At 49.9% G+C, this 27,631-nt stretch overlaps 2 protein-coding genes across 4 annotated transcripts in view; one reads left to right on the top strand and one right to left on the bottom strand.

Moving 5' to 3' along the window:
* Positions 1-27,631, top strand: part of LOC140075952 (uncharacterized) — a 364,396-nt gene that overhangs the window by 116,353 nt on the left and 220,412 nt on the right. The gene's annotated exons all lie outside the window — the stretch shown is intronic.
* Positions 1-27,631, bottom strand: part of VIL1 (villin 1) — a 79,555-nt gene that overhangs the window by 37,079 nt on the left and 14,845 nt on the right. For 2 of the 3 annotated variants that reach the window (XM_072122391.1, XM_072122390.1), the window contains exons 2-7: positions 6,467-6,577; positions 5,416-5,490; positions 4,058-4,254; positions 3,792-3,900; positions 3,063-3,173; positions 92-294 (exon numbers count right to left, since the gene is read on the bottom strand). In XM_072122391.1, the coding sequence (XP_071978492.1) occupies positions 92-294; positions 3,063-3,173; positions 3,792-3,900; positions 4,058-4,254; positions 5,416-5,490; positions 6,467-6,541 (770 nt within the window). In that variant the 5' untranslated portion in view covers positions 6,542-6,577. Of the gene's footprint in view, positions 1-91; positions 295-3,062; positions 3,174-3,791; positions 3,901-4,057; positions 4,255-5,415; positions 5,491-6,466; positions 6,578-8,103; positions 8,125-27,631 lie in introns of those variants that run through there. The other variant, XM_072122392.1, reaches the window with a different exon arrangement.

The raw sequence follows: 27,631 nt of genomic DNA on the forward strand, positions 1-27,631 counted from the left end.
ACTGTAAGAGGTTGTACAAGAGGCGCTGCGGATACACAGGTGATATGTAGCCAGGTACCAATCACTGCTGCGGGTCGGAGTAGTTACTTACTGATACAATTTTATTGCTGCTCCGGCGTTTTTGTCCACCACATCATCACATGTCGGGGGTTTTAGCTCTTTCCTCTCGCCCAGCAGATGTATGAGAATCTCCATCAGTTTAGGCGACCCTTCTTCATTGTCACCCTCAACCACGTACACATGGGCGCGTCCGCCACGTTCACGGTCACGGATGTCCTTAGCCAAGTTCATACCCTGAAAGAAATCACCCCCAAAATATTTATCCACAGCAGATGCCACACAAAGGAAAACAAAGCGAAGGTGCTATAATAATCAGTAGTGGAGGCGCTTAAAGAGATCCCGTCATGCAAAATAACCCCCTAAACTAAATATATTTTCATAAACTGCCATTAGAGAGCATTGCCTCTATCCCTTCATTGTCCCTCTACATGCCTGTAACCCTAAGCAATGAGGTCCTAAAGCTGTATGCAAATGACCTGTGAAATGTCCAATGAAGCATTAGCATATTCAAGCTGTCCACTCTATTCATGAGTGGGAGGTACAGCCACACCCCCAGTGCATGACTGACAGCCTGTATGATGATGTGAGGCTGTATAATGCTGTGCTTCCTGGTGCTGGTGGCCACACCCCCAGTGCATGACTGACAGCCTGTATAATGATGTGAGGCTGTATAATGATGTGCTTCCTGGTGCTGGCGCCCCCTGCAGCCTGTGTGTGCATGTGTGTGTGTATAGGAGAGATACAGCAGCTCCAGGCAGCCATGTTACAGCAGAACATGTCAGATTCATGTGTAGCTGATGTCTGTGTCTCTCACCTGTGTATTAGGAGGATGCAGCATGTCAGCAGATGCAGCACACACACTAGCAATGCTTTACTATACATTACACACAGACATGAGCAGGGGGAGGGGAGGGGAGGGGGAACAGGGGTGACATCACTGCCTCTGACCATGTGACCAGCCTCATTTACATAATAAAGAATAGATGATTTTACAATGAATAATGTATGAAATAACTAGATAAAGGCAGGGATGGGATCCTTGTGAGCTGCTCCAACAGGTGACAGGACAAGTGACACAGACCTGATGACAGGTGTCCTTTAAAGGAATTTTCCACCCTTTTATGACCTCAATAGACCAGAGGGTCAGTGTTTCAGTAAATCGGCATTTGTCACTAATGTTTTCTCTTAAAGGGAACCTCTTAGCAGGGGTGACTGCAGTCAGTGTTGTATATTGTCCCTAGAAAGATGTGTAAGCACACTTTTGTGTATGTTGTTAGTAACAGCAGGACTGTGACTTTATATCACTTTATATATCAGAATTATAGCTTCTCCAAGTGCACTGGGGCATGTACTCACACTGCTGTGCTCTGCACTTTCTGTAGCCTAGGTCATTTCCATATAGACACTTACAATAATACCTCTGTGTATGTTAGTAGTAGCAGCAGGACTATGAAATATGGATTTATATTCTACAATTGTAGTGTCTCCATGTGCCCTGCAGATGTGTCCTCACACTGCTGTGTTCTGTGCTCTCTGCAGCCAGTGTAAGGTATTATCCCTGGAGAGATGTGTAATCATTCCTTTATGTATATTCTTAGTCGCAAAAGGACTGTAAAAATATGGATTTATATTCCAATATTGGGCACTGGAGGTGGGTCCTCACACTGCTGTGCTCTTAGAGCTGTATTAAGCTTCTTTACATCCTCTCTTCTTTGCTTTGATTGTTGAGTGCTTGCTGTTGTATATAACCAGAAGCCTGCCACTGCATTTACTGTGCTTAGGGGGAGATGAGCAGCTGAATGCAATGAGCACAAAGCACAGCAGTGTGAGGAAATGCCAACTAAACAAATCTGAGTATTGTACCAGGCTATGTGCTACCACTGTATTATTCAGCTTGTGTGTCACTGGATTGTGGGATTATCTCACACGCTGAAGGCAAAAGAAGAAATGTATTGAGTAGACGGCGTAATAATGTGAAATAACAGGTATTATTGACTGTTATATGTAAAAGAGACAACTGACTGCGAACACGGACAGGAATAGGAGCTGCACCAGAATGTGTGGCTCAGGCAGTCGGCTCATACATGGCCATGTGTATGAGCCTATTGAATACGTGAAGCCATTCGTGTGCATGAGGTCATTCGTGTGCATGAGGCCATTTGTGTGCATGAGGTCATTCGTGTGCATGAGGCCATTCGTGTGCATGAGGTCATTCGTGTGCATGAGGTCATTAGTGTGCATGAGGTCATTCGTGTGCATGAGGTCATTCGTGTGCATGAGGCCATTCGTGTGCATGAGGTCATTCGTGTGCATGAGGCCATTCGTGTGCATGAGGTCATTCGTGTGCATGAGGCCATTCGTGTGCATGAGGCCATTCGTGTGTATGAGGTCATTCGTGTGTATGAGGTCATTCGTGTGCGTGAGGCCATTCGTGTGTATGAGGCCATTCGTGTGTATGAGGTCATTCGTGTGCATGAGGCCATTCGTGTGCATGAGGTCATTCGTGTGCATGAGGTCATTCGTGTGCATGAGGCCATTCGTGTGTATGAGGTCATTCGTGTGCATGAGGTCATTCGTGTGCATGAGGCCATTCGTGTGCATGAGGTCATTCGTGTGCATGAGGTCATTCGTGTGCATGAGGCCATTCGTGTGCATGAGGTCATTCGTGTGCATGAGGTCATTCGTGTGCATGAGGTCATTCGTGTGCATGAGGTCATTCGTGTGCATGAGGTCATTCGTGTGTATGAGGCCATTCGTGTGCATGAGGTCATTCGTGTGCATGAGGTCATTCGTGTGCATGAGGTCATTCGTGTGCATGAGGTCATTCGTGTGCATGAGGCCATTCGTGTGCATGAGGTCATTCGTGTGCATGAGGCCATTCGTGTGCATGAGGTCATTCGTGTGCATGAGGTCATTCGTGTGTATGAGGTCATTCGTGTGTATGAGGTCATTCGTGTGTATGAGGTCATTCGTGTGCATGAGGTCTCACTCTGCCTCCTTACCCTCAGTCTCTCCATCCTATTGCTCTCTGGGCCGTTCCACTGGATGATCAGTTTCCCCAGATCCACCAGGAAGACATCACCGGTGTTAAAGCTGCTCCATTGCAATGGGACCTGGAAGAGGAAAGACACATGGAAACGACTGCGCCGGTTTTCTTACTAAACCATATAAACTGGAAGCAAACACTATGAATATGCAGATAAAGTATAAATTAAAGGGGTTGTCTACATAAAAAAAATCTGATTTATAATACAGGCTGAGGGGGGGGAAAGGTATAGTATTGGTCATGCGGTGACCAGGTGAACAGCTATATCCGCTGCCTCTCCCATGGACATGCACGCTCAGCTATTCTGCATGTGTGCTGGGATCTGGACACCTGTCAAAATCTCACGATTACAGAGGGACCAGCTAATGTGCATGGGGTCCCCTCGGAGAACGCTATCTAATGTCTACAGACACCTTAATCCTAAAGCCCAGTCCCTCTTCTTGTAGAGCCAACAGAAGAAACAGCAGATGAAAAAAGTTACACATCAATGAAGGACCCGACTACATAGGGTTTGTGTGGAGTCTGTTACCATGGAGACACCAAATGAAATATTGAATCAAATTTTTTTTTTTTACAAAAGTTGCTTCATTTTATATTTAGATGAATTGGAGCAAAAAGGTTCCACAATCATACAAACCCTTTAAAGGGAACCCATCAGCAGGTGTAATGTACTGTAATCGCTCACCTCTCCGGCCAAGACGTTCTTCTTCCCCTTGACATGTAGCAGACGTTTTATGTTGTAGGTGTTTGTCTCCACCTGCTTCATACCTGAGGCAACTCCTCCATTTTTATACCTAAAATTATGGGGAACGTTCCGTAATATTGTCACATGACTCCACTATTATACTACTATCATGGCGCCCAGACCAGGGAAGTGTGAAGATTTGTATTATATGACTCCCACTGGATAGACACGTCTGGTCTGGGACACTCCACGCTGATGATACTCACACTATCCCTTGTTTGAAATATCCCTTGAAGGCATCACTCTCGTATCCCTGGACCTCCCGGTGCTGGATGGCGACTCCCCCCAGGTGGGTATCTATCTGTGTGGTGTAAATAGCAGCCGCTCCCTGCTCATCCGTGGAGGAATTATTCCCGATCCAGAAGTGGATGTCATACGTGAAGTTATTGCTGATCTTGTGGGTCTGTCCAGACGAGAGACGAGAATTACAGAAAATAACCTTTTTTAACAATTTTTTACACAATTTTTTGCACCGTTTTAAAGACCTCCGCTTCATGTCAATGAATTCAATCACCAACATCATCCAATTCCTGCACCACTTTTAATTATCTTCCTCCAAGGATTACTAAGAGGTTCTGACATCTCAATAATAGTTCTTCAGATAAATGGAAATCGTAGCACAAGTAGTCGCGCTGGAGAATCCGCTCTGAAGTCGAAAGGTTTTTGGTTTCAATTTTATTTATGCTTAAAACGACCACTTTATGTGGTTCCCCAAAACTTGTCCCTCAAAAATTCCAAAACTGTTACAAGTGTTTTAATGTAACCATTGTACACATGATATATTACCCCTATGTTCTCCTAGGTCAGTGATGGTGAACCTTTAAGAGATTGAGTGCCCAAACTACAACCAAAAGCCACATATTTTTCACAAAGTGCCAAAATCCCTAATTTAAAATGGCTTATTGCTCCCTGCTCTGTTACAGGTTTCAAACGTATTGGCGTCTTGAGGACACCAATACAGTAGAAGGAAGGAAATATTCGGATTATCATTGAATCTTCCCTTTACGGTCCACTTAACAGCATGAATCAAAGGCCCGGAGAACAGGCTCCAATGATAATCTGGCTCTGTCCACACCTCCTGGCACATCAAGTAACTTTAAAATAGCGCTAAACGTGGCACGTCCTGGGCTGCCTGTGACTGCAGGAGGAAGTCTTGAGTCCTGACTGGCTGGGTAATGTCCCGGGTGCCCGCAGAGAGGGCTCCGAGTGCCACCTCTGGCACCCGTGCCATAGGTTCGCCACCACTGTCCTAGGTAAACGGCTCTTCTGCTGCAATGTATCTCAATGTATCAGTCTGGTATTAGCCAGGCTTTGATTTATGACTCTATAGCTCACACTGGACCACACGATTCTATGCAGTCAAAATAAAATTGGTGGACTAGTGTAACTGAATGCTACTGTGATTCTGCTGGTACATTTATGGATGGTGCGGTGGATACTTTTGAGACCAAGATGCAGCAGGAAACAGAATTGATGTTTCAAAAACACAAGTTAACCAATCCATATGGAAAGGCATCTCCGACCTGTGGATGTCATACCAAGGTAACAAGAAGGCAGAACTCACCATAAGGAGGACGTAGCAATCTCCCTCAAAGAAGTTCCCGAAGGACTTTTCTGGGACAGCAACCATTTCCATGTTCTAAGAGCAAAATTTAGAAATGGAATTAGAGGCAAAAGAACATCTTGAAGGAAACTTCTGGACAGAAAGGGCAAACAACAAGGGCACTAAAAGCACAAAAGCACTGGGCTCCGGGGACCAGAGAACCAAATACATGGACATCAGGGACCAAATCTCCAAACTTCTGGACAACATGCATCATGAACCAAACATCCAGAGACAAGAGAATGGGAAACCAAACTACTTTACATGAGGGATAGACGCCAAACTTCTGGACAGCAAGGAAAAGGGTCCCAATAAAAACCATAGATGGCACCAAAGGACTAGAGTTACAAACCCTATAGACAAGGAACCTAGAAAACAAACATTCTGGAGACTGGAGAATGAGTCACCAAACCACAGTAGATCAGGGACTAGGGAACTAAGTTTCTGTTCACCGGGTGCTAGGGCACCATAAACTGTATAATATGAGTGCAAAATATTATCAAGGACCTCAGGAGCAAACTTTGGGGACCAGGGACTACGACATCTGCTCTACATATATGACTGGACTCATTTTATAAGACCGGGGTCAAGATCGGTAAACCACTGGTCAGCAGAGCAACAAACTCTGGAAATCAAACTTCTGGAGACCAGAGACCAAAGCCACCAAACCTCTGTACATGAGGGACAATGGCACCAAACTTCTGGATACCAAGGACAGAAGCAGAAAGTTAATGGCCACCAAGGACCAGTGCAAAAACTCTGGATTCCCAGGATTAAGGAACCAAACATCTGAACACCAGGGACAAGGGCACCAAACAACTACAAACCGTAGACAGGAAAACCAAACTAATGGACACAAGAACCTCAAACTTTGGAGAAGGAGGAACCAAACTGCTGAAGTTCGGAGAAAGGGAACCAAGCAAGAAATTGGGCACCAGACTACAGGAGACCCCAAACCACTAGCACCGGGGATGGTAATGGCTGCTTGTCCTATAGCAATCATAGTGGTTACCTCTATCCTCCATATTTGAAGTCCAGGGGTGGTTTTATTCAGGGTCTTGGTTACTTTTTCTGTAAGTTCTGTCATTTTGGAGAATTCTTTGATCACAAGTCACCTGGAAATCTGAAATGAGATTATAGGGGGGCATCAGAGTGTACACATGTACATATACAATAGTGTTGCTTATGGAACAATGACCCATACATCCACATTATTCAACACGGTAAGATTTCTAATATTGTCAAGACCTCTGCTTGCTGTTTCTACACAAGATTTTGGAGTAGTACATGGGTAAAACAGCACAACACCTGTCCGCAGGTTATGTGTGGTATTGCAGCATTCCCCCATTCACTGCTATAGAGATGAGCTGCAATGCCATACACGAGCTACGGACAATTCTTGTGCTGTTTTAGGATAAATATATTAGTATTAGTCACATTGGACATCATCCATCTAAATCCATCTAAATTTACTTTTATGGGTTAATGGGACTGGAGAGTATGAATGTTGCTGATGCCAGGGAACAATTACTCCTCTGGGCACACTGGGTGATCTGTGCTCTTGGCATCAATCCTATAAGTATCAAGGAGCGGTAAGGCAAGACGGCAGCACAATATGCTGGCATCGATGAAAGTATAATGTATCACTCTTTTCTCATGTCCCCACATATGACAAGAAGGTCAGGAGAACGCAAAGCTTCAGGAGAATAGGTTACAGAATGGGTTAAAAATCGCTAATGAATTTGCATGAAAGGCAATTACCAAGATCACTCACACTGCTGAGCTCTGCGCTCTCTGCATTGAGAAGGGAGGGGCCAAAGAGCTCAGTACAAAGCACAGAGCACAGCAGTGTGAGGACACACCCCAGTGCAATCTACAATAATTAATAATAATAATTCATTTACTTATATAGCGCACACAGATACGGCAGCGCTGCGCAGAGATTGTGGAATCAGTCCCTAACCTACCAGTATGTTTTGGAGTGTGGGAGGAAACCAGAGGACCCGGAGGACACCCTTGCAAACACGGAGAGAATATACAAACTCTTTGCAGATGTTGACCCTGGGACTTGAACCCAGGTCCCCAGCGCTGCAAGGATGTAGTGCTAAGCACTGAGCCGACGTGCTACCCTACAATCCACGAATATTAATCCGTATTTCACAGTCCTGCTGCTACTAACAACATACACATACGTATGACTGCACATCTCTCCGGGGACTATACATAACACTGGCTGCAGTCTGCACAGTAACACCTGCTGATAGGTTCCCTTTTAAGAAGTAATGAATCATTATGGGAGTAGTAGTTCTGCAGCAGCTCGGGAGATTCAGGCTGGAGTGTACATGTCAGGGACAGTCAGGGACCAGGCCATGTTTACTGAGGGCCCTGAAATCCATGGGGCCCATCGTTTCCCATTATCCCACCTCTACCAGGGTGTAGTATATCCTCTTCCTATAGGAGTCACCTACCCTCACATCACAGACGTCTACTCCCACAAAATACACAAAGGTGCAAAACATCTGCAGGATACAGCGCTGTGATGTCACATGAAGCCGATGATAGACCTGCCGGCCAAGTGTATCTAAGCCTTCCATGTTCAGTGTATCTAATTCCATCCTATGACATGTCCAATGAGCCGCTGTAGCTAACCTTATATTGTGTGATATTGTCTGTCCTCTCTGCAGATCGTCCTTCTCTCGGGTGTATCTAAGCCTATCATGTGTGATACAGTCTCTTGCACTTCCTCTTCTATGTGCAGTCATCATGAAGTTCTCGTCTGTAATAATTATAGAAATACTTTGACCCCGTTCATTATACTCCAGGGATGGGCAGGAGAGGAATTTGCCCCCTAATGGGAGCGTCCAGAAGTCATTGTCCTGGAGACGTATACTGGACCTGATGTCACCCATTATACACCATAGAGCAGTGATGGGGAACCTTTTAGAGAGCGAGTGCCCAAGATGAGACGCAAAACACACTAGCTTTTCCCAAAGTGCCAACACGGCAATTTAGGCAGTAACAAACTTATTGCTACCAGATATTTGGAGCTCCAATCCGACCCTGTCCACACCTCCGCACTCTTCAGACAGGACCAAGCGGCACAGGATGGGTCACTACTTGGACTGCCTGAGACTGGAGGAAGGTGTCATGTCTGGCATACTCTGTGCCTGGGAGACAGCAAGTGAGCCCACAGAGAGGTCTCCGAGTGCCATAGGTTCACCACCACTGCCATAGAGGATCCCACACAGCTTTCCATGGACCCAGAATGGAAGAAAACTTATCATCATTCTACATTGTTACATTGCAAAGCAGCATTAGTTATTCTTCTATTTAGGTTATGAGGAATTCTGTGTGATAGAACCACAAGACCCAGCATCCTGTATTATACCCCAGAGCTGCACTCACTATTCTGCTGGTGGTGCAGTCACTGTGTACATACATGACATTACTTATCCTGTACTGATCCTGAGTTACATCCTGTATTATACCCCAGAGCTGCACTCACTATTCTGCTGCTGGTGCAGTCACTGTGTACATACATGACATTACTTATCCTGTACTGATCCTGAGTTACATCCTGTATTATACCCCAGAGCTGCACTCACTATTCTGCTGCTGGTGCAGTCACTGTGTACATACATGACATTACTTATCCTGTACTGATCCTGAGTTACATCCTGTATTATACCCCAGAGCTGCACTCACTATTCTGCTGGTGCAGTCACTGTGTACATACATGACATTACTTATCCTGTACTGATCCTGAGTTACATCCTGTATTATACCCCAGCGCTGCACTCACTATTCTGCTGCTGGTGCAGTCACTGTGTACATACATGACATTACTTATCCTGTACTGATCCTGAGTTACATCCTGTATTATACTGCAGAGCTGCACTCACTATTCTGCTGCTGGTGCAGTCACTGTGTACATACATGACATTACTTATCCTGTACTGATCCTGAGTTACATCCTGTATTATACCCCAGAGCTGCACTCACTATTCTGCTGGTGCAGACACTGTGTACATACATGACATTACTTATCCTGTACTGATCCTGAGTTACATCCTGTATTATACCCCAGAGCTGCACTCACTATTCTGCTGGTGCAGACACTGTGTACATACATGACATTACTTATCCTGTACTGATCCTGAGTTACATCCTGTATTATACCCCAGAGCTGCACTCACTATTCTGCTGCTGGTGCAGTCACTGTGTACATACATGACATTACTTATCCTGTACTGATCCTGAGTTACATCCTGTATTACACTCCAGAGCTGCACTCACTATTCTGCTGCTGGTGCAGTCACTGTGTACATACATGACATTACTTATCCTGTACTGATCCTGAGTTACATCCTGTATTATACCCCAGAGCTGCACTCACTATTCTGCTGGTGCAGACACTGTGTACATACATGACATTACTTATCCTGTACTGATCCTGAGTTACATCCTGTATTATACCCCAGAGCTGCACTCACTATTCTGCTGCTGGTGCAGTCACTGTGTACATACATGACATTACTTATCCTGTACTGATCCTGAGTTACATCCTGTAGATCTTTTATTTTATATAAAAATAAAAAACATAACAATACAAACCAAACATAAAATATAATATATACAATGTCTTACCTGCTGGTCCAGCCACATTCACTCCTAGCAAAAACAATAATTTAAAATACACCAAAAATAAATAAACACCAAATATCACAACCCCCACCCAACCGATTGTCACATCCTCAACCAAACCAATAAACAATAAGACAAGCCACACCCACAAATAAACATAAATGACTATAAATATACATAAACCCACCCCACACCCTCTAATAACAAACCACCCCACACAGATCACATCCCACACCCATTTTTTTTTTTTAATAAATATAAATATATAATAACAAACACATAATACACATAACACTACACTAAACTAGATCCCTCGCCCGCACCCTCCCCTTCCCCCCAGACACTGGTCTAACGTCCAAAGTTTGCGTTAAGTAGTCCAGACCAGTGCCCAGGGTCATAGAGTCCAAGGTCAGTTCATAAATCCCAAAATCCCACCACCATCACCCCCCTCCCAACCTAACACTATGTCCCAAACCCCACTATATACAATATATACACTGATTACAACATAACATAAAGAAAACAGAATACAAATAAAACCTGAACAACATAAATACAAACCACATAAAGCCCAGGTTCGGCGCCTGCAAGCCCTACATCACTTCTTGCTCAGATACAAAACAAAAATCTACTGTGCAGCATCAGCCCAACACCAGGAGCGGAGATGACAGACTAAGGGACACTAAAGGAGAACCCCCTCCAAAGGAGAGAGGCCCTCCCCGTGCCCAGCCTCTCATACTCCAGAGAGCGCACCTTCACCAGGTCACCCAGAATGTTCCTAACCACCTCATCCAGCGGGAGGATTTTACGCTGCGTCGATACTAAACACCGTGCGTTCCACGTGTGGTACCTGACCACTAGACTGACTAGGAATAACGTGCAGCGGTCCCGGCCACCCAGGCCTCTGAATGCTCCATAGGCCCACTCCGCATAGGAGAGACCGGCCAACCCGGGCCAATGGATGGAAGCGCCCACCCGGTTGTACACCTCTGTGTTAAAGGGGCACTGAAGCAGGAAGTGGTCCATGCTCTCCAGCAGGCCACCGCACTCCTCCCGGGGACAACCCCTTTCCTCAGAGCTCCTACACTTCAGATTGTCCCTCACACACAGCTTTCCATGGAAGCAGCGCCAAGTCACGTCCCAAAACTTCAAGGGGATCCTGATGGAATTCAATAAACTGAAACCCACCCCAAGATCCCGACTTGGGCAATCCTTGAGGGCCAGAGGCTTCTGGAAATGGGTCAACAGAACCCTTTTGTCAAGGATTTTCCTCGACAAGGTCCTGATCCCCCACATTCCCAGACCCCACCGGCGAATCACCTTCAGAACCGGGGTAGCGTAAGCCGGAAGATGCCCATGCGGTGTGCGAAGATCCTTCACTTGTCCTCCTGTCTCCCATTCCTGGAAGAAAGGCCTAAACCATCCCCTGCAGGAGTATACCCACGGAGGAACCCTCTCTTTCCAGAGGTTTGCAACATTGATCTTAAGAAAGGTATTCACTAGGAACACCACAGGGTTGACCATACACAACCCTCCTTGTCTCCTCGTGCGGTAAGTAACCTCCCTCTTGATAAGGTTCAGCCTATTCCCCCATAACAGCTGGAAGAACAGACTGTAGACCCGAGTCCAGAGGGGCTCTGGCAACATGCACACACTGCCCAGATAAATCAACAACGGGAGCAGGTAAGTTTTAATCAGGTGAACCCTTTCTCTGAGGGTCAAAGACCAACCCTTCCACTGGTCCACCCTCTGAGCGGCGATCTTAAGCCTGCCGTCCCAGTTTTGCATGGGGTAATCCCCCTGGCCAAATTCGATGCCGAGAACTTTGGCAGAGTCCTGGGGCCCTGGAAGAGTGTCCGGGAGATCAAAGCCTGGATCCCCCTCTCCCAGCCAGAGACTCTCACACTTATCCCGGTTGATCTTGGACCCAGAAGCCTCTGAGTAGTGGTCAACCTCTGACATCACCCACTGCGCCTCCCCTCCCGAGGACACGAAAACGGTGACATCATCGGCATACGCTACCACCCTTAGAGTGGCTTCCGGTGCTGCCCGATCCATCCCGACTCCCACCAACGGCCCACGATCAACCCTCCTAAGGAATGGGTCAATCGCGAACACGTATAAAAGTGGGCTCAGAGGACAACCCTGGCGAACACCAGACCCGACCTCAAAAGAGCGGCCAATCCAACCGTTCACAAGCGGGAAACTCTCTGCCCCTGCGTACAAAACCTTTAGCCAATTGACAAACCCGCCCGGCAGGCCATACCTCAGAAGGACAGACCAGAGGTACTCGTGGTTAACCCGATCAAACGCTTTTGCCTGATCCAAGGACAGCAAGTACCCCTTCCAGTTACCAGCCCTGCCCTGCTCCACTGCCTCCCGGACACAAAGCACAGCACTAAATGTACTGCGGCCTGGAACAGAGCAGTGCTGGGTCCCCGAAAGGAGCCGGGGTGCAAACTGCACCAGCCGATTAAACAGCACCTTTGCCAAAACCTTTCTGTCCGTATTGAGAAGCGCTATGGGACGCCAGTTCTCAACACGAGATCGGTCCTTACCCTTTGACAGGATGATCAGGGCAGACCTCCTCATTGACTTCGGCAGAGCGCCCGAGGAAAGACACTCATTGAATACCTCAGTCAAGAGGGGAACCAAGGCGTCCTTAAAGGTCTTATAAAACTCAGATGTTAAGCCATCCGGACCTGGCGATTTCTTGAGGGCGAGCCCTTCAATCGCCCGGCTGACTTCCTCTTCCCTGATCACTTCGGTCAAAACATCAAGAGAGGGGTCTACTCCTGGCTCAGGGACAGTTTCAGCCAGGAAAGCCGACATCACATCCCGATCTAGATCCTTCCTGCCCAAGAGGTGCGAGTAGAAGGATCTGACGACCTCCAGAATCCCTGACCTGGACCTTTTCAGGGATCCCGTACTGTCAACCAGTCCCGTGACAACTTTACCATTCACTGACATCTTGCAGTTTCTGTAAGGGTCGGGCGAGCGGTATTTCCCGTAATCCCTCTCAAAAACCAAAGATGCGTGTCTATCATACTGACACCTCTTCAGCAAGGATTTCACTCTGGAGATGTCCTCACGACTACCTCCAGTCGAGACGAGATGCTCGAGTTTCCTCCTCAGGCCCTGATACAGGCGGTACCTGTCCAGGCTCCTGAGGCTCGAGAGCTGGCGGAAGAATCTCGCCACCCTTTTCTTGAGCATCTCCCACCACTCTGACTTACTGCTACAAAGGCCCAGCAATGGTACCTGGCTCTGAAGAAAGTCCTCAAAGGATTGTCTGATCTCCGCTTCTTCCAGGAGAGACGAATTGAGCTTCCAGTAGCCTCTTCCCATCCGGGGGGTCTCTGTAACATTCAGAGAAAACAAAATTAAACAGTGGTCGGAGAACTCCACCTCAACAACGGACACCGCTGAAGAGATGGCTTCCTCCTTTAAATAAAACCTGTCTATTCTAGACCTGCAGCTACCCCTATAATAGGTGAACCCCGCGTGGCCTGGGGTGTGCCGGATGTGGACATCCACCAGGCGAGCCTCACTGGCTATGCTATTAAGAGCGACGCTATCATAAGTCAGCTTGTCTCTGGAACCTCCCCTATCCTGGGACCTCGTGACAGCATTGAAGTCCCCTCCAAAGACCACCTGCCGACTTGTAAAAAGGTAGGGCTTGATCCTCATAAAGAGACACTTCCTGTCCCACTTGGACTGGGGACCATAGATGTTAATTAGGCGAAGTTCTTGTCCCTTCATGAGGACATCCAGGATCAGGCACCTCCCCATTTCTAACTCAATAACTCGTCTGCATTCTACCGGTACGGTAAAAAGGACCGCCACTCCGCTATACGGCTCGGCCGCAAGAGACCAATAGGAAGGCCCGTGTCTCCATTCCCTCTTAGCTTTAAACACGGCCGCCAAATCTGGCAGCCTGGTCTCCTGCAAAAATAAAATGTCGGCTTCAACACGGCCGAGAAAATCAAAGGCCGCAAATCTAGCCGCATCAGACTTAATGCTGGCGACATTAATGGACACCAGCGTCAACGGAGTGGGTGCCGCCATCATGAGTGATTGAGTTAGACGGCTTTCTTTTTACCCATCTTACCACCACCCTCGGGAAATGAACACCCCCTTTTTAGACATATTGTGGTGTCCATCTCCCGCACCTCTGATGCTTCAGGGGCAGATCCAGGACCTGCCCCCTCATCCTCGTCTCCAGACTCTGGGCCAGTCTCCCCTCCTGAGGACCCTGACTCCCCAGGGGGAGACTCGGCACCTCCTGCAGGCTCCGCCACCTCTGGCCCTTCACCCTCAGCCCCTCCATCGGCAGGAGAGGCTCTATCCAGGGCCAGGAATCGATTTGAAAGTTCGACCAGCGGGGGGTCGGTTGCACCTTCCTTGGGTACCTTAGTCAGGGAGGGAGAAGATCTTACACCTCCCTTCTTTTTACCCTTTTTCTTTTTTTTTGGCGCCACGCTTACGCTTTTCCTCTAGCCACGCCCTATTATCCTCGTCCATACTCTCATAATGGGAGGAGTCTGAGGACGTGGCACCTTCCTCTCTCTCGATCCTCCTGACCTCCTCATCCAGTACATCATCCCCTGGGGCCTCAGCGACAGGTGTGGTCTCCAGGACAGCGCCAGAGGTTGTCCCAGCAGCCCGAGACTCCCCCCGCTCTCTCTCCTGTTGACGCTTTTCTAGACGCCTTAGCTGGGCAGGCGTCTTTTTCCTGTCTTTCTTCCCTGGCCCCTCCATTACTCCGCCTCTGCTAGTCCCCTCCCCAGCAGATTCAGCCTCATGGCTTTCATCCGCTGAGGCTGAGCCCGCATTAGCGACGGAAAGAGGACAACGACTGTACGGGTGACCGAGATCACCACACAGGTTACACCTAATCTGCCCTGTACAGGATGCGGCAAGATGGCCGACACCCCCACACAACGCACACTTCTGCACGGTGCAGTTTGCGCTGAAATGTGTGGGGTCACCGCACCTGTGACACAGCTTAGGCTGCCCCCGGTAGAAGATCAGGATCCGATCCCTCCCCAGGAAGGCTGATGAAGGGATGTGGGCGACTGAGTTACCTGAACGCCTCAACTTCACCATGAAGGTCCAGGCCCCTGACCAGATACCAAACTCGTCACGATTTTTTTCTGGTAATCCTAGCACCTCTCCATAACGATTCATCCAGGTCATGATGTCAAAGCAAGATAGTGATTCGTTACGGGTAAGAACGGTCACTTTCTTGACTTCGCTCTGGCGGGACACTGCTTGCACAGCAAAGTCCCGCCACTCGGGCTCGTTGTATCTCAGCTCATAGTTGGACCAGAAGAGCTCAAGCCCCTCCGGCCGAACAAAGCTGACATCAAACTCAGATGTACCATAGGGATGGATCAAGGCAAAGATGTCAGCCGCCTTGAAGTCCATCTTCAGCAGCAGCTCAACTACCCGTGCCCGAGGGGGACACACATCACTGCCACGCCACCGAAGACGGACCACATTCCTACGGTTAGCACCCGGCCCGGTTGTCGGGAGCGACCATGGTGTCTCCCTGCCTCTTTGCTCTCGGAAGGCAGACAGGCCGTGCCTCTCTATCCAAAACGACAAATCAACCTCCTGCCCCGCTACATTGATCGTCCTTTCTCCCTTCTGTAAGGCCTGCAGGAGGCGCCGTTGCAAAAAGCCGTCCCCAGAGCCCAGAGACGAGGATGATGGAACCCTACTTCCCCCAGCAGCGACACTGGCATAGCTCTTAATAGGGGCCGCCACTGGGGGAGCAACCGGACCAACCCCTGCACCCACCACATTAACACTACCCACCTCCATGCCACCCGCACCACCAGTCACTCCATCACTCACTCCCATAACTGGTAACGGTTCTGCATCACTCACACCATTCACACTAGCCACCACAACATTACTGACACCATTCACACTGGCTGGACCAGCACCAACATCAGGGGACATGACCACCTCCGCATCTTCGGGCACAAGGGACGGGGGTCTCCTCGCAGAGCATCGCCCAAAGGGGACCACAACTCTTGTCGCACTTGTGCCCTCCGCATCATCGGTAGCAGATGTTATTTTGCTTTTTCTGGGACTTGGTAACATTCGCCGCTGCTCTTTAGCCGGTGTGAGGCACCGCTGATTTTCAGTCTCCACAGAATGTGCATTATCTCCAACACCGACACAGAATAACACTTTTTGTCTGGGAGGTCCGGAGCCCTCAGCCTCAGCGACCCCTCCACACTGCCCCCGCCTCTCAACTGGGTGATCAGCAGCAACAGCATGAAGAGGCGCCGAGGCACCGGAAGCTGCCACCAGTGCCGGGCTATCCCCCCCTCCCACTGGGGGACGCACCACAGCACTGGATTTTGATCGTATCGCCACATCCGAGCCGCCCTGACTGTCCGGCCTTGCGGCCGATGCCTCCTCTGCTCCCCCACTGTTACCACAAACAGAGACGGAGCCCATCGCCACATCAGATGTCACACCTGTAATCTCCCTGCACCTTTGCACCGGGTCCACAGCAGAACTCGGGGGGGTTTGGGTAGCAGGGCTTGCACAGTGAGCTGACCCTGCGCTTTGCCCGGGGGGGTGCACAGGGAGGGGGGTAAAGATGAAACGTACCTCTTCTTGCTGCTTTGGCCTGGTCTTCTTACTCTTCCTCCGGCTGCTCCCCCCAGCGGCTTCCTCTGGGAGTTCATCACCAAAAGAAAAGTTTTCCATGCGCACTGGGGACTCGAGCAGCCGGATCTCTGCCATGAGCGCCCCTCCCTGGCTGCCGGTGTCACTGTCCTCCCCCGAGCGAGGTGTTACTGCTGGCTGTCCTGCAGGGGGCCCACTGCACGAGGCCTGCTGATCTTCCTGCAGGCCGCCAGGTGGGAACTGCTGCTCGTTATCATCATCATCATCCTCCTCCTCCACCTGGCTCGCAGGCTGCAATCCCCTCAGCCTTTGCTCTCTGTTATCAGCCATCTGAGCAAATCGGTCATCATTAACAAGTTTTTCTTTAAACGGGCCGCTATTATCTAATATGAAAGTTTTTCTTTTATCAAGTTTAGCAATCTCTGCCTTCAGGTGGTTAATTTCTCCATTAATTTCCATCTTGCGCTTCTTTGGCGCTGTGTTCGCCCTGGCGCGGGCACATCGCAGCTCCTCCCGGAGCCTCCTGATGGTCTTGGTCGCCTCTTCGTACTCACAGAGGTGGCTCTGGACCCGGGAGGCATAGGTGGACAAAGACTCCCGGGGCCCCTGCACCGCCCAGCCTCCCCCCGCATGGTCAGCCTTACCTCTGTGAGCACTCCGCTTCATGGCTCCAGCCCCGGAAGGACCGCTCTCACCCGCACCATCATGGACATCCAGCTTCTGGGTTTGCCTCTCAACACTAGACTCAGGGGGAGTAGGAGCTGTATTACTACGACTCCTGGTGGATCGTCTCACCCCTGAGTCCTCCATAGCGCTGGCCAGTAGCTGGCTACCCCTGCCCCCCGCCGGCCTGGCCCGGGAAGCAGGAGCCTGGGGCTTGCCGCTCTGGCTCATGCCTGGAAACCCACCCCCTCCCTGGGAAGGGAGAGAGCAGGCCCCAGGTGGAGGTGGCTTTCCCTGGAGCTCAGAGCAGCAGCAGCACACAGCCTCTCACAGCAACAGACAGAGCTTAACGATGTAACGAGCTCCAGAGATGCACTCACTATTCTGCTGCTGGTGCAGTCACTGTGTACATACATGACATTACTTATCCTGTACTGATCCTGAGTTACATCCTGTATTATACCCCAGAGCTGCACTCACTATTCTGCTGCTGGTGCAGTCACTGTGTACATACATGACATTACTTATCCTGTACTGATCCTGAGTTACATCCTGTAAATCTTTTATTTTATATAAAAGTGAAAAACATAACAATAATAAACATAAATAAAGCCATAACTTCTGGCAAAAGAATTACAAAAGAACAAATATAAACGAAAATAAACTTACAAAACCTCCTGGCCCAGCCAAACACACACCACACACTCAGCATGAGAACAAACAAAACCCTCACCCATTCCCACCACCTAATAATTTTTTTTTTTTTTTTTTTTAATATCGAAATACACAGCAAAATACACATAAATAAATAAACAAGAAATAAACATAGAAATAACAATGAATATAACGGAAATAACATTAATAACATTAAATAACATTAAATATAACTAACTAAATCCCACGCCCATCACCCTCCCACCCAGACACTGGTCTAACGTCCAAAGTTTGCGCTTATATAGTCCAGACCAGTGCCCAGGATCATATTGTCCAAATCCCGTCCACCCCCCTCCCAACCTAACACCATAACACCAACACCCCAAAACCAACCACCTATATACACATTAACTACAACTACATAAATACACACTGTACACAAAATACAAACACATTAAACATATCAACATATAACAAACCAACCACATAAAGCCCAGGTTCGGCGCCTGCAAGCCCCTACATCACTATAACCTCAGATACAAAACAAAAATCTACAGTGCAGCATCAGCCCCAACACCAGGAGAGGAGATGACAGACTAAGGGACACTAAAGGAGAACCCCCTCCAAAGGAGAGAGGCCCTCCCCGTGCCCAGCCTCTCATACTCCAGAGAGCGCACCTTCACCAGGTCACCCAGAATGTTCCTAACCACCTCATCCACCGGGAGGATTTTATGCTGCGTCGATACTAAACACCGTGCGTTCCACGTGTGGTACCTGACCACTAGACTAACTAGGAATAACGTGCAGCGGTCCCGGCCACCCAGGCCTCTGAATGCTCCATAGGCCCACTCCGCATAGGAGAGACCGGCCAACCCGGGCCAATGGATGGAAGCGCCCACCCGGTTGTACACCTCTGTGTTAAAGGGGCACTGAAGCAGGAAGTGGTCCATGCTCTCCAGCAGGCCACCGCACTCCTCCCGGGGACAACCCCTTTCCTCAGAGCTCCTACACTTCAGATTGTCCCTCACACACAGCTTTCCATGGAAGCAGCGCCAAGTCACGTCCCAAAACTTCAAGGGGATCCTGATGGAATTCAAAAGACCTAAACCCACCCCCAGATCCCGACTTGGGCAATCCCTGAGGGCCAGAGGCTTCTGGAAATGGGTCAACAGAACCCTTTTGTCAAGGAGTTTCCTCGACATGGTCCTGATCTCCCACATTCCCAGACCCCACCGGCGAATCACCTTCAGAACCGGGGTAGCGTAAGCCGGAAGATGCCCATGCGGTGTACGGAGATCCTTCACTCGCCCTCCTGTCTCCCATTCCTGGAAGAAAGGCCGAAACCATCCCCTGCAGGAGTATACCCACGGAGGAGCCCTCTCTTTCCAGAGGTTTGCTACATTGATCTTAAGAAAGGTATTCACTAGGAACACCACAGGGTTGACCATACACAACCCTCCTTGTCTCCTCGTGCGGTAAGTAACCTCCCTCTTGATTAGGTTCAGCCTATTCCCCCATAACAGCTGGAAGAACAGACTGTACACCCGAGTCCAGAGGGGTTCTGGCAACATGCACACACTGCCCAGGTATATCAGCAATGGGAGCAGGTAAGTTTTAATCAAGTTCACCCTTTCCCTGAGGGTCAAAGACCAACCCTTCCACTGGTCCACCCTCTGAGCGGCGATCTTAAGCCTGCCATCCCAGTTTTGCATGGGGTAATCCCCCTGGCCAAATTCGATGCCGAGAACTTTGGCAGAGTCTTGGGGCCCTGGAAGAGTGTCCGGGAGATCGAAGCCTGGATCCCCCTCTCCCAGCCAGAGACTCTCACACTTATCCCGGTTGATCTTGGACCCAGAAGCCTCTGAGTAGCGGTCAACCTCTGACATCACCCATTGCGCCTCCCCTCTCGAGGACACAAAAACAGTGACATCATCAGCGTACGCTACCACCCTTAGAGTGGCTTCCGGTGCTGCCCGGTCCATCCCGACTCCCACCAACGGCCCACGATCAACCCTCCTAAGGAATGGGTCAATCGCGAACACGTATAAAAGTGGGCTCAGAGGACAACCCTGGCGAACACCAGACCCAACCTCAAAAGAGCGGCCAATCCAACCGTTCACAAGCGGGAAACTCTCTGCCCCTGCGTACAAAACCTTTAGCCAATTGACAAACTCCCCCGGCAGGCCATACCTCAGAAGGACAGACCAGAGGTACTCGTGGTTAACCCGATCAAACGCTTTTGCCTGATCCAAGGACAGCAAGTACCCCTTCCAGTTACCAGCCCTGCCCTGCTCCACTGCCTCCCGGACACAAAGCACAGCACTAAATGTACTGCGGCCTGGAACAGAGCAGTGCTGGGTCTCCGAAAGGAGACGGGGCGCAAACTGCACCAGCCGATTAAACAGCACCTTTGCCAAAACCTTTCTGTCCGTATTGAGAAGCGCTATGGGACGCCAGTTCTCAATACGAGATCGGTCCTTACCCTTTGACAGGATGATCAGGGCAGACCTCCTCATTGACTTCGGCAGAGCGCCCGAGGAAAGACACTCATTGAATACCTCAGTCAAGAGGGGAACCAAGGCGTCCTTAAAGGTCTTATAAAACTCAGATGTTAAGCCATCCGGACCTGGCGATTTCTTGAGGGCGAGCCCTTCAATCGCCCGGCTGACTTCCTCTTCCCTGATCATCTCTGTCAAAACATCAAGAGAGGGGTCTACTCCTGGCTCAGGGACAGTTTCAGCCAGGAAACCCGACATCACATCCCGATCTCGATCCTTCCTGCCCAAGAGGTGCGAGTAGAAGGATCTGACGACCTCCAGAATCCCTGATCTGGACCTTTTCAGGGATCCCGTACTGTCAACCAGTCCCGTGACAACTTTACCATTCACTGACATCTTGCAGTTTCTGTAAGGGTCGGGCGAGCGGTATTTCCCGTAATCCCTCTCAAAAACCAAAGATGCGTGTCTATCGTACTGACACCTCTTCAGCAAGGATTTCACTCTGGAGATGTCCTCACGACTACCTCCAGTCGAGACGAGATGCTCGAGTTTCCTCCTCAGGCCCTGATACAGGCGGTACCTGTCCAGGCTCCTGAGGCTCGAGAGCTGGCGGAAGAATCTCGCCACCCTTTTCTTGAGCATCTCCCACCACTCTGACTTACTGCTACAAAGGCCCAGCAATGGTACCTGGCTCTGAAGAAAGTCCTCAAAGGATTGTCTGATCTCCGCTTCTTCCAGGAGAGACGAATTGAGCTTCCAGTAGCCTCTTCCCATCCGGGGGGTCTCTGTAACATTCAGAGAAAACAAAATTAAACAGTGGTCGGAGAACTCCACCTCAACAACGGACACTGCTGAAGAAATGGCTTCCTCCTTTAAATAAAACCTGTCTATTCTAGACCTACAGCTACCCCTATAATAGGTGAACCCCGCGTGGCCTGGGGTGTGCCGGATGTGGACATCCACCAGGCGAGCCTCACTAGCTATGCTATTAAGAGCGACGCTATCATAAGTCAGCTTGTCTCTGGAACCTCCCCTATCCTGGGACCTCGTGACAGCATTGAAGTCCCCTCCAAAGACCACCTGCCGACTTGTAAAAAGGTAGGGCTTGATCCTCATAAAGAGACACTTCCTGTCCCACTTGGACTGGGGACCATAGATATTAATTAGGCAAAGTTCTTGTCCCTTCATGAGGACATCCAGGATCAGGCACCTCCCCATTTCTAACTCAATAACTCGTCGGCATTCTACCGGTGCGGTAAAAAGTACCGCCACTCCGCTATACGGCTCGGCCGCAAGAGACCAATAGGAAGGCCCGTGTCTCCATTCCCTCTTAGCTTTAAACACGGCCGCCAAATCTGGCAGCCTGGTCTCCTGCAAAAATAAAATGTCGGCTTCAACACGGCCGAGAAAATCAAAGGCCGCAAATCTAGCCGCATCAGACTTAATGCTGGCGACATTAATGGACGCCAGCGTCAACGGAGTGGGTGCCGACATCATGAGTGATTGAGTTAGACGGCTTTTTTCTTACTACCTCCCTTCCCTCTACTGTCCTCTGAGGATGATCCCTTTTCCCTTTTCCCTTCAGAATTGGGGCAACTTCTTTTTAACGAAATTGAGGTGTCCATGTTATTACTGGCCCCCAAGGACCCACCCGGACCACCCTCTCCTTCGTCCTTGTCTCCTGACTCTGAGTCAGTCTCCCACTCTGAGGACCCGGCTTCCCCAGAGGATAGAGACTCGGCGCCCCCTGCAGGCTGCTCCGCCGCCACCTCCAGAACCCCACCCTCAGCCTCTCCTTCCGAGGAGGCGATCTCATCGAGGGTGAGGAACTGGTTGGAAAGCTCAACCAGAGGGCAGGAAGTTTTCCCTTCCTTAGGTACCTTAGATACGCCGCGTTTTTTCTTTTTCTGCTTGCGCTTATTTTCTAGCCAAATCCTGTTATCCTCATCCATACTCTCATAATGGGAGGACGTGGAGGACATGGCACCTTTCTCGCGCTCCATCCTCCTGACCTCCTCATCCAACTCATCATCCCTCAGGGCCTCAGTAGCATGACCAGCCTCTGAGGAAGGACCAAGGGTCACCCCAGCAACCTGAGGCTTCCCCAGTTCTCTCCCTTTTTGTCTGGCTTCAAGCCGCCTCAACTGAGAAGGTGACTTATTCTTGCTTTTCTTCACAGGCCCCTCAGCTCCTCCACCTCTGCTGGTACCTTCCCCAGCAGAAGCAACCTCATGGCTCTCCTCCACTGGGGTCACAACCGCATTGGCAAAGGAGCGAGGACAACGGCTGAAAGGGTGACCGAGCTCACCACACAGGTTACACCTAATGTCCTTACAGGATGCAGCGAGATGACCTAGCCCACCACACAAAGCGCACTTCTGCACTTGGCAGCTGGCGCTAAAGTGTGTGGGGTCACCGCACCTGTGACAGACCTTCGGCTGCCCCTGGTAGAAAATCAGGATTCTGTCCCGTCCAAGAAAGGCTGAAGAAGGAATGTGGGCGACTGTGCCGCCTGAACACTTCAACTTCATCATGAAGGTCCAGGCCCCAGACCAAATGCCAAATTCATCGCGGTTTTTCTGAGGTACCTGTACAACCTCACCATAACGACTGAGCCACGTCATGATGTCCATGCAAGAAAGTGACTCGTTACGGGTCAAAACGGTCACCTTCTTGACTGTGTTTTGGCGAGACACTGCTTGCACAGCAAAGTCTCGCCATGCGGGCTCGTTCCTTGCCAGCTCATAATTCGACCAGAAGAGCTCTAAGCCCTCCGGCCGGACAAAGCTGACATCGAACTCCGGAGTACCATAAGGATATATCAGGGCAAAGATGTCACTAGCCCTGAAGTTCATCTTCAGGAGGAGCTCCACCACCCTTGACCTGGGTGGGCATGCGTCACTGCCCCTCCAGCGAAGACGAACCACATTCCTACGGGAAGCTCCGGGCCCGGTTGTGGGTAAAGACCATACAGTCTCTCCCCCCCTTTTCTCTTGGAAGGCTGCCAGGCCATGCCTGTCTGTCCAGAAGGACAGATCAACCTCTCTCCCCTCTACATTGATTGACTTTTCCCCTCTCCTGAGAGCCTCCAGAAGACGCCTTTGCAAAACGCTGTTCCCAGAGTCAGGAGACAAGGAGTTAACCCCACTTGCCCCAGCGGTGACACTCGCATAGCTCCTTATGGGAGCGGCCACCACTGGGGGTGCAGATGGATCAGCACAAACCACATGATTAACCCCCTCACCACCATCCACCACTCCCACACTCACCACACTATGTACATTACTGTCTCGCTTCCCTCGCTTCCTTGCATCACTCACACCAGCTGGGCCAGGAGGACCTGGGGTTGCCTCAGCGTCACTGGGCACTGGGGGTAGAGCCACCTCCATAGCTGATTCAGCCTGAGAAGAGGCAGCTCCAACCCCGATCTTACTTGTGCCCTCTGCCTCATTGGCATTAACCCCTTGTTGTCCCGCAGTTTTTCTAAGGTTGGAGCATCGCTGCTCGCTGGATGAAAGAGGCCTCCTGTCTTTATTTACTCCGGACAGTCTCTTTGTGCCATCTCCAAGGTCAGATGCACCAATACAAAATAAAACCTTTCCTGCGCCCTTTCCCGCAGGCTGCACAGGACGCTTGGGAGGCGCCGCACCACAAGCCCCAGCAGCCCCATCACACTGCCGCTGCTCACCGGACCTAGCAGCAGCCACAGTGCTAGGGACTACAGGAGCCACCGCCACTGCCCCTGGCACAGGGCCACCCCCCCCCTCCCACTGGGGGGCAGCGCACAGTACCAGGACTTGCTGGATCGCCCTCACTGTCCGGCCTTTCGGCCGATGCCTTCCCTGCACCATCCTTGCTACTACAAACAAGGCTGGTGCTCTGCGCCATGATGGAACGTGGCTTTGCAATCTCCCCGCACCCTGGCACCGAGTCCACTGCAGGATTCGTGCTGGGCTGGGTAACGGGGCCTACACGACAGGCTGGCACTGCTGCCCGCCCGGAGGGAACAGGGAGGGGACGAAACACCAGATTCACCTCCTGAGACGCCTTGGTCTTCCTGGCTCTCTTCTTTCTCTTTAGGTCGTCATCTGGCATATCATCGCCGAAGGAGAAGTTCTGGAGGTGAACTGGGGACTCAAGCTGACGGATCTGAGCCATTAGCGCCCCCCCCTGACCGCTGCCATCACTTTCCTCCTCCAGGTTGGCAGAGCCGCAGCCTGATGGTAATGGCGCTTGCTCCGCAGGCAGCCTGTCGTGCGAGGCCTGCTGGTGTTGGCGCAGGCCACCAGACGGACACGGCAGGTCTTCCTCATCCTCCTCATCATCGCCATCATCCGCCTGGATCTCAAGCCCCTTCTGCTTTCTTAACTGCTCCTGGCGCATTTCCTCAAACCGGGCGTCGTTTTCCAACTTTTCGCGGAACGGACCGCTGTGCTCGCAGATTAGATGTCGCTTTTCCTGCAGAGCGGTGACCTCGGCTTTAAGTCTGTCTATGGTGGTCAGAAGATCAGACTTTTTCTTTCTCTGCGTAGCCACCCCCGCTAGGGCCAAGGTCTCACGTATCTCCTCCTGGAGCCTCCTCAGCGCTTTTCCAGCTTCCTCGTACTCACGGAGGTGCTCAGCAATCCGGGAGCCATAGATGGTAGCAGACTCCCGGGCCTTAAGATCACCCCATGCCTTTTGCACACCTCCGTGAGCACCCAGCTTTTCAGCTGAACCACCCAGCTTTCCCGCACAGTCACTCAGCTTTCCAGGAGGAGCACTCAGGCTGATGTTACTTGCCTTGATCTTCTGTGATCTGGAGACCTTGCAGCTTCCCTGGGTCTTGGGGGTGGCAGCCGAGGTCACATCGCTGCGTCCTTGGCTCCGGGCAGATCTTCTTACCCCCTCCGCTTTGGCCGGCAACTGGCTTCTCCTGCCCCCCGCCGGCCTGGTCCGGGAGGCAGAAGCCTGGGATTTTCCCGGCTCACTCATCCCAGAAACTTACTCCCTCCCTGGGGAGGAGAGAGCAGGCCTGGGTGGATTGGTCTTCCACCAGGTGGTGCAGGAGCTCAGTCACAGACAACCACACCCGTCAGCAGTTCACAGGGGAATGAGCCAGCACTCACTATTCTGCTGCTGGTGCAGTCACTGTGTACATACATGACATTACTTATCCTGTACTGATCCTGAGTTACATCCTGTATTATACTCCAGAGCTGCACTCACTATTCTGCTGCTGGTGCAGTCACTGTGTACATACATGACATTACTTATCCTGTACTGATCCTGAGTTACATCCTGTATTATACTCCAGAGCTGCACTCACTATTCTGCTGCTGGTGCAGTCACTGTGAACATACATGACATTACTTATCCTGTACTGATCCTGAGTTACATCCTGTATTATACCCCAGAGCTGCACTCACTATTCTGCTGCTGGTGCAGTCACTGTGTACATACATGACATTACTTATCGTGTACTTATCCTGAGTTACATCCTGTATTATACCCCAGAGCTGCACTCACTATTCTGCTGCTGGTGCAGTCACTGTGTACATACATGACATTACTTATCCTGTACTGATCCTGAGTTACATCCTGTATTATACCCAGAGCTGCACTCACTATTCTGCTGCTGGTGCAGTCACTGTGTACATACATGACATTACTTATCCTGTACTGATCCTGAGTTACATCCTGTATTATACCCCAGAGCTGCACTCACTATTCTGCTGCTGGTGCAGTCACTGTGTACATACATGACATTACTTATCCTGTACTGATCCTGAGTTACATCCTGTATTATACCCAGAGCTGCACTCACTATTCTGCTGCTGGTGCAGTCACTGTGTACATACATGACATTACTTATCCTGTACTGATCCTGAGTTACATCCTGTATTATACTCCAGAGCTGCACTCACTATTCTGCTGGTGCAGTCACTGTGTACATACATGACATTACTTATCCTGTACTGATCCTGAGTTACATCCTGTATTATACTCCAGAGCTGCACTCACTATTCTGCTGGTGCAGTCACTGTGTACATACATGACATTACTTATCCTGTACTGATCCTGAGTTACATCCTGTATTATACTCCAGAGATGCACTCACTATTCTGCTGGTGCAGTCACTGTGTACATACATGACATTACTTATCCTGTACTGATCCTGAGTTACATCCTGTATTATACTCCAGAGCTGCACTCACTATTCTGCTGGTGCAGTCACTGTGTACATACATGACATTACTTATCCTGTACTGATCCTGAGTAACATCCTGTATTATACCCCAGAGCTGCACTCACTATTCTGCTGCTGGTGCAGTCACTGTGTACATACATGACATTACTTATCCTGTACTTATCCTGAGTTACATCCTGTATTATACCCCAGAGCTGCACTCACTATTCTGCTGCTGGTGCAGTCACTGTGTACATACATGACATTACTTATCCTGTACTGATCCTGAGTTACATCCTGTATTATACCCAGAGCTGCACTCACTATTCTGCTGCTGGTGCAGTCACTGTGTACATACATGACATTACTTATCCTGTACTGATCCTGAGTTACATCCTGTATTATACACCAGAGCTGCACTCACTATTCTGCTGCTGGTGCAGTTACTGTGTACATACATGACATTACTTATCCTGTACTGATCCTGAGTTACATCCTGTATTATACTCCAGAGCTGCACTCACTATTCTGCTGGTGCAGTCACTGTGTACATACATGACATTACTTATCCTGTACTGATCCTGAGTTACATCCTGTATTATACTCCAGAGCTGCACTCACTATTCTGCTGGTGCAGTCACTGTGTACATACATGACATTACTTATCCTGTACTGATCCTGAGTTACATCCTGTATTATACTCCAGAGATGCACTCACTATTCTGCTGGTGCAGTCACTGTGTACATACATGACATTACTTATCCTGTACTGATCCTGAGTTACATCCTGTATTATACTCCAGAGCTGCACTCACTATTCTGCTGGTGCAGTCACTGTGTACATACATGACATTACTTATCCTGTACTGATCCTGAGTAACATCCTGTATTATACCCC

This window comes from Engystomops pustulosus, chromosome 8 (assembly GCF_040894005.1).
Source record: "Engystomops pustulosus chromosome 8, aEngPut4.maternal, whole genome shotgun sequence".
In the NCBI taxonomy this organism is placed as follows: Eukaryota; Metazoa; Chordata; class Amphibia; order Anura; family Leptodactylidae; genus Engystomops; species Engystomops pustulosus.